The 15081-nt window shown below is 37.5% G+C and overlaps 1 protein-coding gene across 1 annotated transcript in view; it reads left to right on the plus strand.

Annotated features, from left to right (window-relative positions):
* The window catches only part of LOC117419781 (plexin-A4), a 248524-nt gene that overhangs the window by 229738 nt on the left and 3705 nt on the right, over positions 1 to 15081 (plus strand). The window contains exons 30-31 of the mRNA XM_058985937.1: positions 3336 to 3548; positions 13860 to 14010. Of these exons, the coding sequence (XP_058841920.1) occupies positions 3336 to 3548; positions 13860 to 14010 (364 nt within the window). The remainder of the gene's footprint in view (positions 1 to 3335; positions 3549 to 13859; positions 14011 to 15081) is intronic.

Genomic DNA, 15081 nt, shown 5'->3' on the forward strand with positions numbered 1-15081 from the left:
GGTTTTTGTTAAATGTCCGGGTGTAGCTTCTAGAAAGTACATGCCATTATTAAATATAGACTGAACTACAAAACAAAATCACGTATCTAATTATATCCAGTAGCATACGCAGGTAATTGGTATTGCATTCATTAGCAAATGGTTTTATGTCAATCATATAGGTTCGTATACGTGTAGTTTTCTCCCAATAATGTTTCAGTAGTTCGGGACAAACACCAATCACAAAATGTTTTAGTACAAATATTTATTGTAGAGAATGTGGAGTATGCGATTTTACAGAAAAGTATGCTGTATATACACACATTCATTTGGCATCAAACCTAACTTGGTTTGAGGGTTCGCTGCCTGGCCGACTGGATGAGGCTGAGACCCCCATTGATAAAACATAAAAATTGTTATTAAGAAAGGTGGAGATGGGGAGGTGGTGGGTTACGATGAAATCAAAACGCAACTGAGAGATAAGTGAAGAGGGTATTTATAGTGCTAACAATTTAATTAGCTAATGTGTAAATTGAATGATTCAATTTGGTGATGCGGAGATTGGTGTCTGACCCTCCTCCCAAACTTTAATTATAAATTTCATAAAGACACTGTCTGTGCTGCCTGACGTCACATCTGCATTGACAGTACCTTACTGAGTTTACTCTACTGTCTATTAAAAATAACAAATCGGGATGCATCGAAATGATTGCGTTTGGTAGGCCTATTTGTACTTCTAATTTAAACAAACATTGTTGTTACCAATAGCACAATTTGAGAGTATATAAATATGTACAGTATATTTCAGCTCTTGTACAAGACACTGAAACTCCTCTAGGGTTTCCTGTTGCTTGTTATTATGTAGGGTGAATCAATCCACATTCTTCTCTTTATTTCTCTTCTTCAGAGCAATAACCATGCAGCAGCTTGCACCTGAGCCATACTGCCTTCAGATTATATCCAGATTTAGCAGGACATGGTGGTGATTGCAGCATTTTTTTGGCCAAAAATCGAACCTGTTTCAATTTCACATTTTTTTCTCAGCGATTACGCTCAAGTAGAATTCAGTTCCATAGGTTCGATTTTTTTACCATAGAAAACACAGCAAATAAACTCTGTAATGTGAATAGCCCTTAAATCTCCCAAATGCCACACAAGGTTTATCATGTTTCTGATAATCTCTTCAAGACGCAGTTTCCTATCACCAGGGATCCTAGTTTTCCGCAATAAAAAAAAAAAGAAATTCTCAGAAAAACTGCGTTATTCTGCAGCTGCTTTTCAGCATGAATGTGATGTGAGTGTGTGTCGTTCACCAGAAGCAGTTTTATTGAACAAGTATGTTTACTAAATTTAAAGCAAAATTGCATGTGTAGATGATTATATATGATAAGTGTATTGATTTGGTTATAAACAAACAAAAAAAGCATGTTTTTTTTAAAACTGAAAATTCTCTGACAGCATAGAAAATCCGTGTTTTTCCGCATTATTCCACAGCAAACGGATTCCTAAGATCCCTGCTTATCACTCTCTGACTGCAAATCAGGTGCTGTGCCTCAGGCTCAATAGCTACAGTAGGAAGTTAGGTCTCACTTGCAAAAGAGATTTTAATCTCAATGTGATTTCCTAGTAAAATAAAGGTTTAATAATAAGGCAGCAGGACTGGCAGGAGATTCAAGATTGTTGAGGAAAACAGTATTCTAGACAAGGTCATACAGGGTTTCTTTTTTATCTTTAAATTAAGTGGTGGGGGTGTTAGGCTTTGATTGATATAAAATACTTTTCTGAAATCTTTTTAAGGGATTAAACTTGAGTGTTACTTAAAAGAAAACACTAAAAGAAAGTTATTCTTGTAATTCCAAAGTGGGAGGTCAAATTACTCCTAACCAGGGCAAAATCAATAACTCAAGGAGATATTTTCAGCCTGTGTTGAGGTTTCTGTTTTTGTATAATCTTGTGTTCAGGGAGTTTGAAGGTTCAATTCCTAGTTGCGTTGAGCTGTCGTTCATGGCTCAGGGATAACATGGAGTGCTGCATTGTGCTCTCACGGGCAAGTTAGGTAAAATGAGGTTAAGTAACAGGAACAGCGGACATGTTGACTTTCAATCACCTTGGCCAAAGTGGTGAGGTCAAATTCAAATTGGGCATTTCAAATTGGGAAGTAAATACCTGATTGGACAGTAAATTTAAATGAAAAAAAGATATCTGTATATATGATAACTACTGCCTTTATAGTAAGATTTCTACAGTCACGTTCTAGGATCTTTTCAATAGCTCTAATGTGCATATATGATAATGCATAATTTACACATCAGCACCACTTTGTTTTAAAGGTCAAGTGATGTAAAAAACCTTTTTTATCTCTAGAAATTGAGCAGCATAATATTTTACCACCCTTAGCTGCCAGTTCATTAATTATGAATTATGAAACATGAATATTTCAATCTTTGTATGAAATTATAGGCATTATTTGTGTACTCTGTAACTGAAGGTTACACCTCATTTATACTATTATTATTATTATTTATTTCTTAGCAGACGCCCTTATCCAGGGCGACTTACAATTGTTACAAGATATCACATTATACATTATTTCACATTATACAGATATCACATTATTTTACATACAATTACCCATATATACAGTTGGGTTTTTACTGGAGCAATCTAGGTAAAGTACCTTGCTCAAGGGTACAACAGCAGTGTCCCCCACTGGGGATTAAACCCACAACCCTCCAGTCCAGAGTCCAGAGCCCTAACCACTACTCCACACTGCTGCCCTAAAACGTATTCTTTCAGATTAATTTCAAGGCATAATACTGTTTTTTCTCAAATCCTCTTTTGTACAGGTCAAAAGATGAGTGATGTTTGGGACCTAAAATAATTGCATGTGTGCTTTGTTTGTTTGTTTTTTGTATCCCCTCAATGTTTAAATACCAATAAGCTGGTACAGTAACAGCATGCAGGCTTCCTGTTAATTCTAAATCAACCCCCTTTTGTTGTTTCTGGACACCATTTTTTATTAAATGAAAAACAAACGTTAAACTAATATTACAAAATCAGCAATAAAAAACAGATTTGATTGTGCTGTATGAGCTACAAGGTAATTATTTCAAGCTTTATGGCATCAATGGTTTGTTTTGTTTTTACAAATAAATCTACACATTGTTGCCCGATTTTTATAGATCTTTACATAACCTGTAAAGCTGATTTCTGTCTTTAAAATGATCCTTTTGAGATGCTTAATACTCATGCTTTTTTTTTTTTTTCCTTTCACAAAAAATACAAATGTTGTTATTAATGAATGGTCTTGTGTAAGAATGTGCCTCTCGGATAACACGGGTTTGTTTGGTTAACAGCCTGCCATTAAGATTTTGGGTGAACGTGATCAAGAACCCACAGTTCGTCTTCGACATCCACAAAAGTAGCATCACAGATGCCTGCCTCTCTGTGGTGGCACAGACCTTCATGGACTCCTGCTCGACATCCGAGCACCGGCTCGGCAAAGACTCCCCCTCCAACAAGCTGCTCTACGCCAAGGACATTCCCAGTTACAAGAATTGGGTGGAACGGTCAGTACTACCCTACAACTTCTTTGCGTATACCCCCATTAAAGCAGGTATTGCCAAAATGTGTCAACTACTTAAATGGAATAATTCAAGTAATTTACTGAGGAAAGTGGTTTCCTTTTGTTAATGGGAAGAATGATAATTTAATTCGGGACAAAATATTGCTGGCCCATAGACCAACGTTCTAATAATGTATACCGTTCAGACAGATGGCAGAGGTAAGCACAGTCTGCATCTACATTACTTTTGATGAGTTTGAGCTCACTAGGAGGAGTCGATGATGAGGAGCTAATATGCATATGCATCAAAGCATGACTGGGTATCCCTCATCATCTCAATCAACACTCCCTATGATGTGATTCAGACTGTATGACTCTCATCATGGATATGTTCAGACAACTTTACTTAATCCATTAACCTACAGAGATTAAGAAAGATTAATTTATTGTCCCCCTCCAACATACATTTTGATTTCACTTTTTACAAATATGCAGTTTATGGGCGAGATTGCATTTCTTTATGACTGAAGGACTTGATTGCTTTAAAAAAAAAAAAAGGATGACTATTGGGGGGAAAAAAAAGGTCATTAAAGATAATTGAAAGACGGGAGCTGTATAATGATGAGTGCGCACAATGTTGAGTTATCAGTCTGATATTATTTTAATTTTAATTGAAACCTAAATAGCTTTAAACAGGGGATCACAGACACAGAGTATTACCAAGCTGCTCTCCAAAGCATGGAGCTCTCTCAATAATCTTCTGTTTTTGAAGGACAGAAAGGGTCATGGGGGCCCCAAGTTTAACAAGACTCTCGTGTGTATATCAGAGTACACAAGAGTGCCAAATGCCTTGTCTTTGAAAGATCTAGCTCTGAAACAGTCTGCCGGATGAACTTGAAAAGAATGATTAACTTGTTGCTTCCTTTGGGGTTTGCTATTCGCTGTTATAAAATGTGTAGAGAGTCAATAATGTGCCTTTTTTAAAACAGGAACAGCTGCTAGAGTCTCAAGTAAGCCCAAAGGGGAGAAGGTGATTTGGTGATGTACAGCCTAAACACTAAATTTAAAATTTAAATACATTATAAATAGTTGGGACCATTACAATACTTGCATCTCTCCCATATTTTATGTCCAGATATGTGTCGCTGTATGGAAATGCAAACAGCAGTGTAGATAATCTGTTAAATGTGGGTTTTATTACATTTCTTAATAAAGAATTGAATAAAAATGAATCCTATTATAAACCTAATAAAATATACATTTGGTGCTTGAATTTGAGTGCTTTCCATACACTAGTGCAGAAGAGACCTGAAAAATTAAGTTATAGCAGTGTTTAATACATTTCTTTGGTGTGTCATTGTGACAAATTGGTTTGCAGTGCACAGGTATAGAGGTGATGCAGTGCTCAAGAGAATGACAAACAACAGAGTACTGGTGAAATGATGGATTATTTATAATCCAACAGTCAAGAAAAGGAGGTCTGGCAATACACAACGATGTGTATTGCACAGTTCAATAACCCAGGGATTCCCATACTTTTTTACCCGAGGCCCACCTGTTCAGCTGCATTAGGCACTGTGGCCCACTATTGGCACTCCTTGGGGAAATTGTCAAGTTAAAAACATGTTATATATTTAAACCTGTACCATTATAAATAAACCTAATCTAAACTGTCCTTTATTCATTTGAATAAATATTGTGAAAGATGGAAATCACATAGAATATGCACCAAGTGAAAATAAAAAAATTGAAACACTTTAATTTTAGTAAATAGAATAAATTGCAAAAACTAAACAGACATTTTTATCAAACCTTTAAATTAGACACCTTTGTATAATTGAACATTTTAGAAATACAGTTATTTTTCTTGGTCATCAAACAAGAAAGAAGTGCATATCTTATTCCCATTCATAAATACCTGAACAGGAATCACTTTGAGTAAAACCAGTATAATGTGCACAAAAACATAACTTAAATCCTAATTTCTGAACACGGTAACTAAAACGTCCAGCCGTCACCTCTCACCAGTGTGCCGGGCCCCCCACCCACCGCCAAATATTTCGGTACGATGTTTACAGCACTTTGGACTGGATCACAACTATGAGCACGAACTTGAGGGTCTCCATGCATTTTTTCTTTTTAGACTGTAGAATGATTGTACTTGGTGCTTTCATAACATCAACAAAGCGGAAGCGTGGAGCAAGGAGAGAATCGTGCCTGGATGCCCAGCGTGTGGGACACAGTTTTTTCAGCATCAGGTTTACAGAAGACGTTACTTTAGTAAGGAGCTCCCATCGTTTGATGCTTTGACTAAAAAATTATAGTCGCTGCACGATGTCATAAAATTCCCTAATTTCAGAAAAGCTCTCATTGATTTTTACTTTGATTGGAATTTCATAACATCATGGGATACCATCACATATCGAAAAGCTTGGCTAAGCTGGTCTTCCTTTTTTATATCTTGTGTTGTGTCCATAATAACAGAATAAAATTGAGCCTCTTTTATCTCAGTATTTTTTTTGACAGCAAATCAATCAGCTTGTTTTGTAGTCATGGGCTAAGATATTTTACTTTGGTGTATTTTTCAATAACTGTTTTAAAACTGGGTCATATTTACTTAAGAGTTCTATGACACATCAAAAAGTTTCCACTGTTTTTCACTCCTACCTTTTCTCTGTGTCCTTGGAAAGCTAGACTGCAAATAGCCAATGTAAGCGTAACGTCAATGACTCTCTGTAAAACTTGTGTCCAGCAGCTCACCTGGTCTCTGTATTCAGCTTCTAATTCCAGGTCAATTAGTCTCGTCATTTCTCCATGTGTCGTAAATAACGCAGACCGTTAAATGTGAATGCTCCTTTTCGTGTTCTTTAATTTTTTGATGAAATGCCCTACCAATCTTTTATTCCAACTGCCCATGCTTGTTGGTGAGAATCATGTTTGCGATCTCCAGACAGACAACACGGTTCACAGTATGCACTATCCAGTTTTAAAGAATAACTCATCCACTTCCTGGGAACCTGATCTCCATTCTTAGTCACTTTGTAATAATATTTACTTGAAAAACATCTGTACTTGTTATCGCGAGGGAATGGTTCTTTGGGCCTGTTTTTTAATAATTAACTTTTTTACATTTGCATCATCGATATTTATTGGATAATTTGCTCCATCAGTTGGGAACGGGTCCTCTGGACAACAATCGCTAGTTTCAGCTTCCAGTTTGTCTTGTTCGTTTTCAATTAAAGTTTCATTATTTGCAGTACGTCATTAGTTGCTAGTGGCATATCATCAGGGTTGTCTGTGTTTTGACTGGAGCATGACGGTTGGTCGAGGTGTAACTCTGGCTGTGATGATGACGGTGCCGATTCCGAATCACGGGTAGCAGGCCTAAATAGAGTTGTTGTTTTCGGCAACTTGCTTTTAAGTATCTGCTCTCTCACTTCTGAGCGCCACTCAAATACTTTCTTGCGGCACTAGAACGCTTCATACCTCATAATTAAGTCACTCACAACCTAAACTGAAAAATGTGAACTGAACAAAATGCCTGTTAACACTCGTTGGTTCTGCAGAATGAATCCTACGGGGCAACGACATGCATGAAGCATTGACCCGCCCCCTGATGCTGATTGGTCGCAGGACCAGGAAAAATGCTGGGGAAAAAAAATATATACAGCACAACATTTTAAACCAATTAAGACTGACAGATTGTCTTCCAATCTGAGGCCTTCTGTTAGAGACGTGGAGGCGGGGCCCCTTGTAACGCGTAACGCCAATGATCTTCTAAGAATGATCTCTGTGAACGCACCCATTGGCTAAATTGGTCAGATTCTGCACAGTCTGTGCAGAATGATCTCTGTGAACTCACCCACTATTTACATCTGCCAGCAGGGCAATCACATGACTTTAACACTGCCCTATTGTCAGAGCTCTTGCTTTACATCCTGCCTACAGGTAGGCAATCTGTTAGCTCTGATTTGTGAATTTCTGCTTTGATTGACAGTCCGCCAATACTCCCTTGCTACACTTTATTTTACAGTTACAGCTGCCGCTGGCGCCTGCTTTTCACTATTAATAAAAAAAAAAAGACATAATGTAATTGCTCCGACAGCCCACCCGGGACTGTCGTGGCCCAAAGGTTTGGGAAACCCTTCAATAACCAATGGGTTGCAGTCCATGAACAATGGTGCAGTGAACAATGGTGCAGTGTTGTCCGGGTTTGTGCTGGCCTTAAGTGTGTTAGCCGTCTAATAATAACAAACAGTACAATTAGACTTGACAAACCAAACAACACACTCACGGTTATATTTCGCTCGTCCTTTTAGTGTTTTTCTTAACCATAAACAAAGGAACAGATCACCTAGCTACGTCCCCTATCACGCCCCCTTGGTTAGCGAGTGCAGCCGTTTCTCCTCCAATCCACAGATGTCACATCGCTTTCCCTCTGGATCGATGACTTAATGTACCGCAGCTGTGCCCCCTTTCTAGGTAGCTTCCACCTAACCCTGGGAATTAACACTCTGTTCCCTTTTCACAGCGCCTTCACAGGTCAGGAGGGAGATTTATCACCAAGAATCATTCTGTCGCTGTCACAGTCATTTATAAGTATTTTGGTTGTACTATAATTGTGGCTATTACAAAATGCATGTTTTAACACAAATAAGTTGTGTATTCAAACATTCACAAAAATGGCAATTATTTTTGTTTTATTTTGGTTAGTATATCCAGAATATCCAAAAGTGCAAGTGTTTATGGTCACAATTGTCATCCTATTTCTGTTAATAAAACCAGTAAAAAACCAAGTGTAATGTTAACTAGCAGTAAACCCTTATTTCTGTAGGGATTCCGGGCCCTGGAAATAAATCCTGGTATTTGGCCTGGATTTTCAGCATGTTTTTTGCCATGAGATGTTAATAGATTCTATATACTACTGCAACTTGTATTCTTTTAAGTGGTTGCCCCTGATTTCACGGCTTGGTCTAAAGTTGCATGATAAATTGTTTATGTCATTTCATATTATGAGATGTTGATGCTGACTATTTCTGGCAGCTGGGCTGGTTACTTTCAGACGAGAACATCCCAGTCAGACTACTGCATTCTACAATTTGAAAACCAAAGTAATGAATCAGCTTGTCACTTTTCGCAAGCTGTATTGATGCATTGAAAAAGCTGGCATTCGCCATTGCAGAGCTCCTTGAGTTGACATGTTGCTCCCACACCAGAGGACAGCAACCAACCAGTTTTTAAGAAACTATGAATAGTTCTAAGGAGCACTAATGCAATAGTGTAATGAGCCACCATAAAAGATGACAACTCTGCATGTGTTCCTTAAGATTGAGGTTCACATTTCCACCATTTAGTCTTAGGATTGTTAATATGCAAGGTCACATTTTTGTACTTCCTGGGTCATTTCACTTGGAGTGTGAAATTGTTCTCATCCCTTCAATGTCCTTTTTCCTTTCAATAACCAATCACCTGCTTCCCCTATTGACTAACATGCTTCCAGTCAGTAACATACTTTTACCCAGAACACACTGCTGAGGTGAAATGACCCAGGCAGTGCAAACAGATATCTCAAGAATAAGGTTATATAATACATGTGTGCTATCACATGTGTTTCTTTTAAAACTGCACATTTGTGACGTATGTAGCTAATGGAAGTGCAAAATGACTAAGATTTACGAAATTATTTAGTTTTGCTACAATTACTTTTAAGAGTGTGTGGTTTGCTTTTATGGACAAGGCTTTTTACTGTAATAAAGATGGGGTATCTGTCTGTCTCTCCTCTTTTTAAATATAAAGAGATAAATCACAGACTTGTAGTAGTAAACAGTTAAAGCAATTAAAAGCACCCAAAGACAGCTGGCAGTTTGACACTGCAGGCTTTGCAAAGGTGAGTCATATTTTACTGATTTTATGCTTCAGCCTGCCTTCATCAGTGCAGGATTAATTCCAAAGGCATAGCTAAAATATGTATGTTATTTACAAATGAGCACCTTACCAGCCATCTCACAAAAGCTGAAGATGTCATACTGTAGTGCAGTTAATGCTGGATTATGGATAGAAAGATCTGTGGCAAAGCCTTCTCTGAAAGTCTAAAGGTTGCAGAGCTATACTGCATCACAACCTCATTTTCAGTGAAATAAGGACTGGAAAAAGGGATTAAGTTGTACAGGGAACTCTTCTCAATAGCCTGTCATCTGTCACCTTGGTATATGATAACAACAAAAAAATATAAATAAAAAAAAGAGGTCAGTAGTGGGCTGTCACCGATACTGTCTTAATGTGCTGAATGACACGTTGGAATTAACAGAGTAACAGCTTCCAGTCATACGGGCCAACTGATTTGTGTAGTTAGTTGCAGTAAATTAAACTGTCATGCATTCTCAGGTACTCCAGCCTGAAGTCTGCAGTGCCGCACGAGTTCCACATCTGTCTGGCTATTAGAACTTCACACGACCTCTCACTTGATATAACACATGGTGAAATGGAACTGACATAACATGTGCTACAACAGACTGAACTGCTCTGACATAACTACCACTATTGTGAACAGTCATACACAATACTATATATGCACATAAACACCCAATGTCAAGTCCCATACCACTGTACATGGAGCAGGCAAATGTAGTGTGAGCTGGCCCTCAAATCTCCACCAATGAACTCGGTCCAGATTTTAATGATCATCCCTTCTCATTGCACTTATGACAAAGTGGAATCTGAACCCAGGCGACCATGTTAAAGCTAATACCATACCTACTTGACTATCTAACCCCAACCAAATCCTCCAGTAGTTGGTTCTCATTTTTTTCAATATCAGTTTGACAAATTAGTTATCATTCTATCAATAAATGGTCCCGTTTCCCCTCAAGGAGGATTTATTGATCCATGTATTAACATCATTATAGTACAATGTAAAATACAGTGAGTAAGTCTTAATACTGCCACCCTAAATATACCCCAGGGAGTTAAAATAAAAAAGTATAAACAAGGACCAAATTGAATCTCTCCAGACTACTACAGTAAGCCAGTCAGCATTGGCAATAGACATCATGATGAACACACAATTTAACATAAGGGTTGCTAATGCTAAGGAATTATAAAGCACATTTGTTCTTAGGCTGAATTGTATTTGAGGAGTATATAACAAATAAGAATGAGCAGTATGAATGTGAAGAGAACTATATATATATATCACTTGATCATTCGTCCTTGACCATGACACGCTTGAGTGATTATGACTGAAGCATATGCACTTAATCACCTAATTAGTGAGACAGTTGATTGGACACTGGATATGGAGTGATTTCAGCTGATGAATTACAAGCTTGAATAAAAGCAAGAGAGCAGCACCTTCATGCAATCAGCATGTTGGAGGCTGGACGAGGGCAGCGTGCTGCGGCTCGTCGTCTTGGGTGCTCACAGCCAGCAATTTCAAACCTGGCGAGACAGTATAACCAGACACACTCTGTCAATGACAGACCATGAACTGGGAGTCACAACACCTGCCCAAGATCGACAGATCATTTTGCAGCATCTTTGTGATGTCAATTGTTAATCTGCACAATAAAAAGTCACTGCAAATGAGTTTGTCATTTTTCAATCACATCTAGTGAATTGTATCCAAATATAAATGATAAGTTTCTTTTGATGCTCAAATATAAGTGATTATGTTTCTTTTGATACTCAAATATAAGTGATACATATAATATATTGTCTCAGAGCACCTTGAGGCTGCTGGTATAACATAACAAGCCTTGCCACTGTTTATGTTTTGTAATCAGGTCTTTACCCAAACTGACAGCTATATCCCTAAAATGATTTATATTGTAGTTACAATTCATTCAGACTGGCTTTTAAGGTCTAGGCATTATGATAATATTTTAACATATTTTAGATTACACAGTGGTGTGTATTTTCTTATAGGAAAATACACATATTTTGTAACATGTACATATTTTGAAGGATGTGACTGTGAAATGAGGTTAATTCTCACTGCTATTTCTGTACACTTCCACATACCACCACCACATGGCAAGAAAAAGGATCAGTACTTAATCGTGATGAAAACAAATGGTATAGCATGTCTTAAAATAGCTTTTAAACAGTTGGAGGTCGTAAGCACTGTATAGAGATGTCCCAATTAGACACTGGCTTGATGAATGTAATTGCTCAGGATGGGGGCTTTGAGATATTTCTGTGTGGAGGCAGAGGTAATGGGTAAGTCACAGAGAGGGTTGGTGTTTTTATTGTAGTCACTTACTTTCTTGTGCTTTTTTATACAAAAAAATTACCATGGCCAATGTCCAAGACTTCAAAAGCTGTGTGATCCATTACTTGGTATAACTTTGAGCTGTTTAATACACTAGAGATCACCGATGTGTACAGATCTAAACTGTCACAAAAATAATGTTATAAGAAAAAGGCTAAAATCAATTTCATAAGATGTTTCCTTTAACATGTTTTTAGTTGTGTGAAAATGTGATTTTATAGTTTCATGCAGACAGCAGCAGACACATATGGTCTGGCTGTGACTGTTAATGATGTTTTGGTTTTTTAATTTATTTTTGTTTCACTAGAAATACAGTCTTTGAGAACAGATCCCTAAGGCCAAGTTTTAAACTTCAGAAAACCCGATTTAATAGACTAGATGGCAATGCAGATAGTACTTCTGTTGACAAACTAATTTGCATTCATTTTACTAGAGCAGCACATGCATTTTATAGAACAGCAGGAGCATTCATATCTCCACAGAAATAAAACCTTGCCTGCAGCCTTCAGAAAAAGGAGAATTGAGGGGAATATTTTCAAAGCTTTTACTTTCAATAAATCTTAATACCTTTAATTATATTCCTTAGTTGTTTAGCTATGGTTTTAAAATAAATAAAAAGAATGTATAAAATATTCCCTTTCAAAAATATGACAATGCTTGAATGAAAATATATTCACCTGTGACTGTACTAATGCAGCTGAAAAACTGGTACCAGCAAATGGTTTATAACCCAGATATGTGTTTTATTATTATTATTATTATTATTATTATTATTATTATTAGTAGTAGTAGTAGTAGTAGTAGTAGTCGTCGTAGTAGTAGTAGTGTTATTGGTCTTCTCTTGGGTACTGCAGTGTCATGGTGATTTTGTGAGAGTACTGATCACATATAGTTAAAATTGTTACACATTTACATAGTTAAGACAGATTTGTACATGGAAATAAACACAGAAAAATGATGTCCAATGACAACCATTGTATGGTCAAATATTTACCTTCAAAACTCTTTACAGAACAAAATCAGAGAGAATTCTCACTAAGTGCTAAGAGTCAAGTCTAAGTGCCCCATGCTTGCTTTGGTTCTGAATGAGAAATTACCTCAGCTCCTGGTAGCTTGCTCTGTGCCCTGATGATCATCAGGTGCTTGGTGCCCTGGTGTCTCTTTAGACAGTAGGACACCTGTCAGTTTCCTTGGCTTGGCAAACTTTTGTTCCTAATTGTATAATGGACTATTATCAAGACTGCTTTTTTGTCCAGAAGTCACGTTGAAGGAATTAAAAATGTAAATGATTGAGTCTAATTAACAAGTTGACAGGAGTGCACAGCTGCTTTTGACAGTGACTGATTGCCTTCCTCCAGCCCCTTCTCTGTAGTTAGACCTCTGTGGAGGGGAGGGGTATTGGGGCAACAAATAATCCAGACAGGTGTTATTCAAAATTGGGACATTTTACAAGGCCAAAATTTCACGAATAGCCGTACTGGTGTTTGGCAGACAGCTTTATTCCTAAAAAGAAAATGTAAATGTGACAGACATCAATGCACTGGACCGCTCCCATTGGTATGATAACAGTTGATGATCATTGTGTATACAGTGAGTGTGTTGATATTAACATTTGATATTAGCAACTGTTAAATACTTAACCTCTTTTTAATTACCATATTCAGTTAAAGGTTGATAGGTCCTTGATTTTATATCTCCTCCACACAGAGCACTGCTGCCTGCCACACAGTGTTGTGCAATGTTGGATGATAGAATTGTTGTGTTTTTTTCCCCAGTATTCACACTTGTGACCTTTTCCCTCCACAGGCAACAATTATGTTTCATACTGAGCAACCAACAGCCTGCTTACTCATTTTCAATGTGGCTGTACTTCACATTCGCAATTTAGCACTCCGCTTTGAGAAGACCTCTGTTTGAGAAATCTATTTTGGCTTGATTTTCTGATTTATATCTACTGTAGACTTACTTGACTCCTCAAAAGATTGTAACTAGGGTTTCAAAGCTCTTGTTTCAATATGTTCTCTGTTTCATATGTGTCTTCTACAGGTACTACTTAGACATAGGCAAAATGCCTATCATCAGTGACCAGGATATGAATGCCTATCTAGCTGAACAGTCCAGAATGCACATGAATGAGTTTAACACAATGAGCTCGCTTAGTGAGATCTACTCCTATGTCGGCAAATACAGTGAGGAGGTGAGTAATGACTTCCATTAATAGATTGTTTTTAACCTATTAAACCCAGTTATCAGCTGCAACTAGAAACAGTGATTTGGTAGAGGTCAAGTTTTAAACGTGACAGCAGGAATGTATTTTACTTTACCACAAGTTATTAGAGTTTACCTTTCTTTAGAAATCTAAAAAAAAAAGTACTGATTTATAAATGGTCTGTAAAAAATACTAACACTTTACAACAGTCTATAGAATCCATGCAGATGTATAAAAGTGCACATGGGATTTCCTACAATTTGATCATGTTTAGGTTTATTTATTAGTCTTCCATAGGGCACCCTGACTCTCCAAAGACTGCACAGAGACAGTTTCTTAGAAACCATTAGATGAGATATCCGTAGCTGGCAATGGTGTATTTTCTTTAATCTGATTGGCTTTATTGATGTGTACCTCTTTCTTCTGCACCCCTTAATTTAGAGCCTGCTGGAGATTGCTTTTAGCTTGAAAGACTAAAAGACATGGCAAAAAGTTGAAACAGCAGTGTTCTCCCAAGGGCATAGCTGCTCCTCTCATCTCTGTCTTCCTCTATTGTCTTTTTGCTTAGCTACCAAAAAGGTTCTTCTCCTAGTCTACATAGCTCAACAAGCCTGTATGGTAATTTTTACCATTGATGGATGTGGGGGTACATCTATGTTTTTAAGGATTCAACAAGGTGTTTGGTCATCTGTCACATGTTTCAGTCACTGTAAAAATGTAAACCCTGTGTTCCCTCACGTGGTTTGAAATGTCACTGTGTGGGTCATGCTGTGAGGTATTTGATTTGTAATGAATATGATCAGCTTATTTTTATGTATAAAGATACTGCATCAAGATACTGCATCCGTCTTGGTCAGTGCAGGCTTCAGTTTTAAAACTGTGACATAGTTGTGAGCATATGTGTTCCATCTTTGCTCTGTTGCTCGGGGCTTGAGGGTCTCCACATGGGAATTGAGCTGAATCAATAACTGGTATTTCAAGCTCTGTCCTCACCACCTAGGATTTGAAAATAGAATATTATGGGAGTAGTCCTATTGCAGTGTCTAGCTAATCCGAGCC

The sequence above is a fragment of the Acipenser ruthenus genome, chromosome 14 (genome assembly GCF_902713425.1).
Source record: "Acipenser ruthenus chromosome 14, fAciRut3.2 maternal haplotype, whole genome shotgun sequence".
Classification (NCBI taxonomy): Eukaryota; Metazoa; Chordata; class Actinopteri; order Acipenseriformes; family Acipenseridae; genus Acipenser; species Acipenser ruthenus.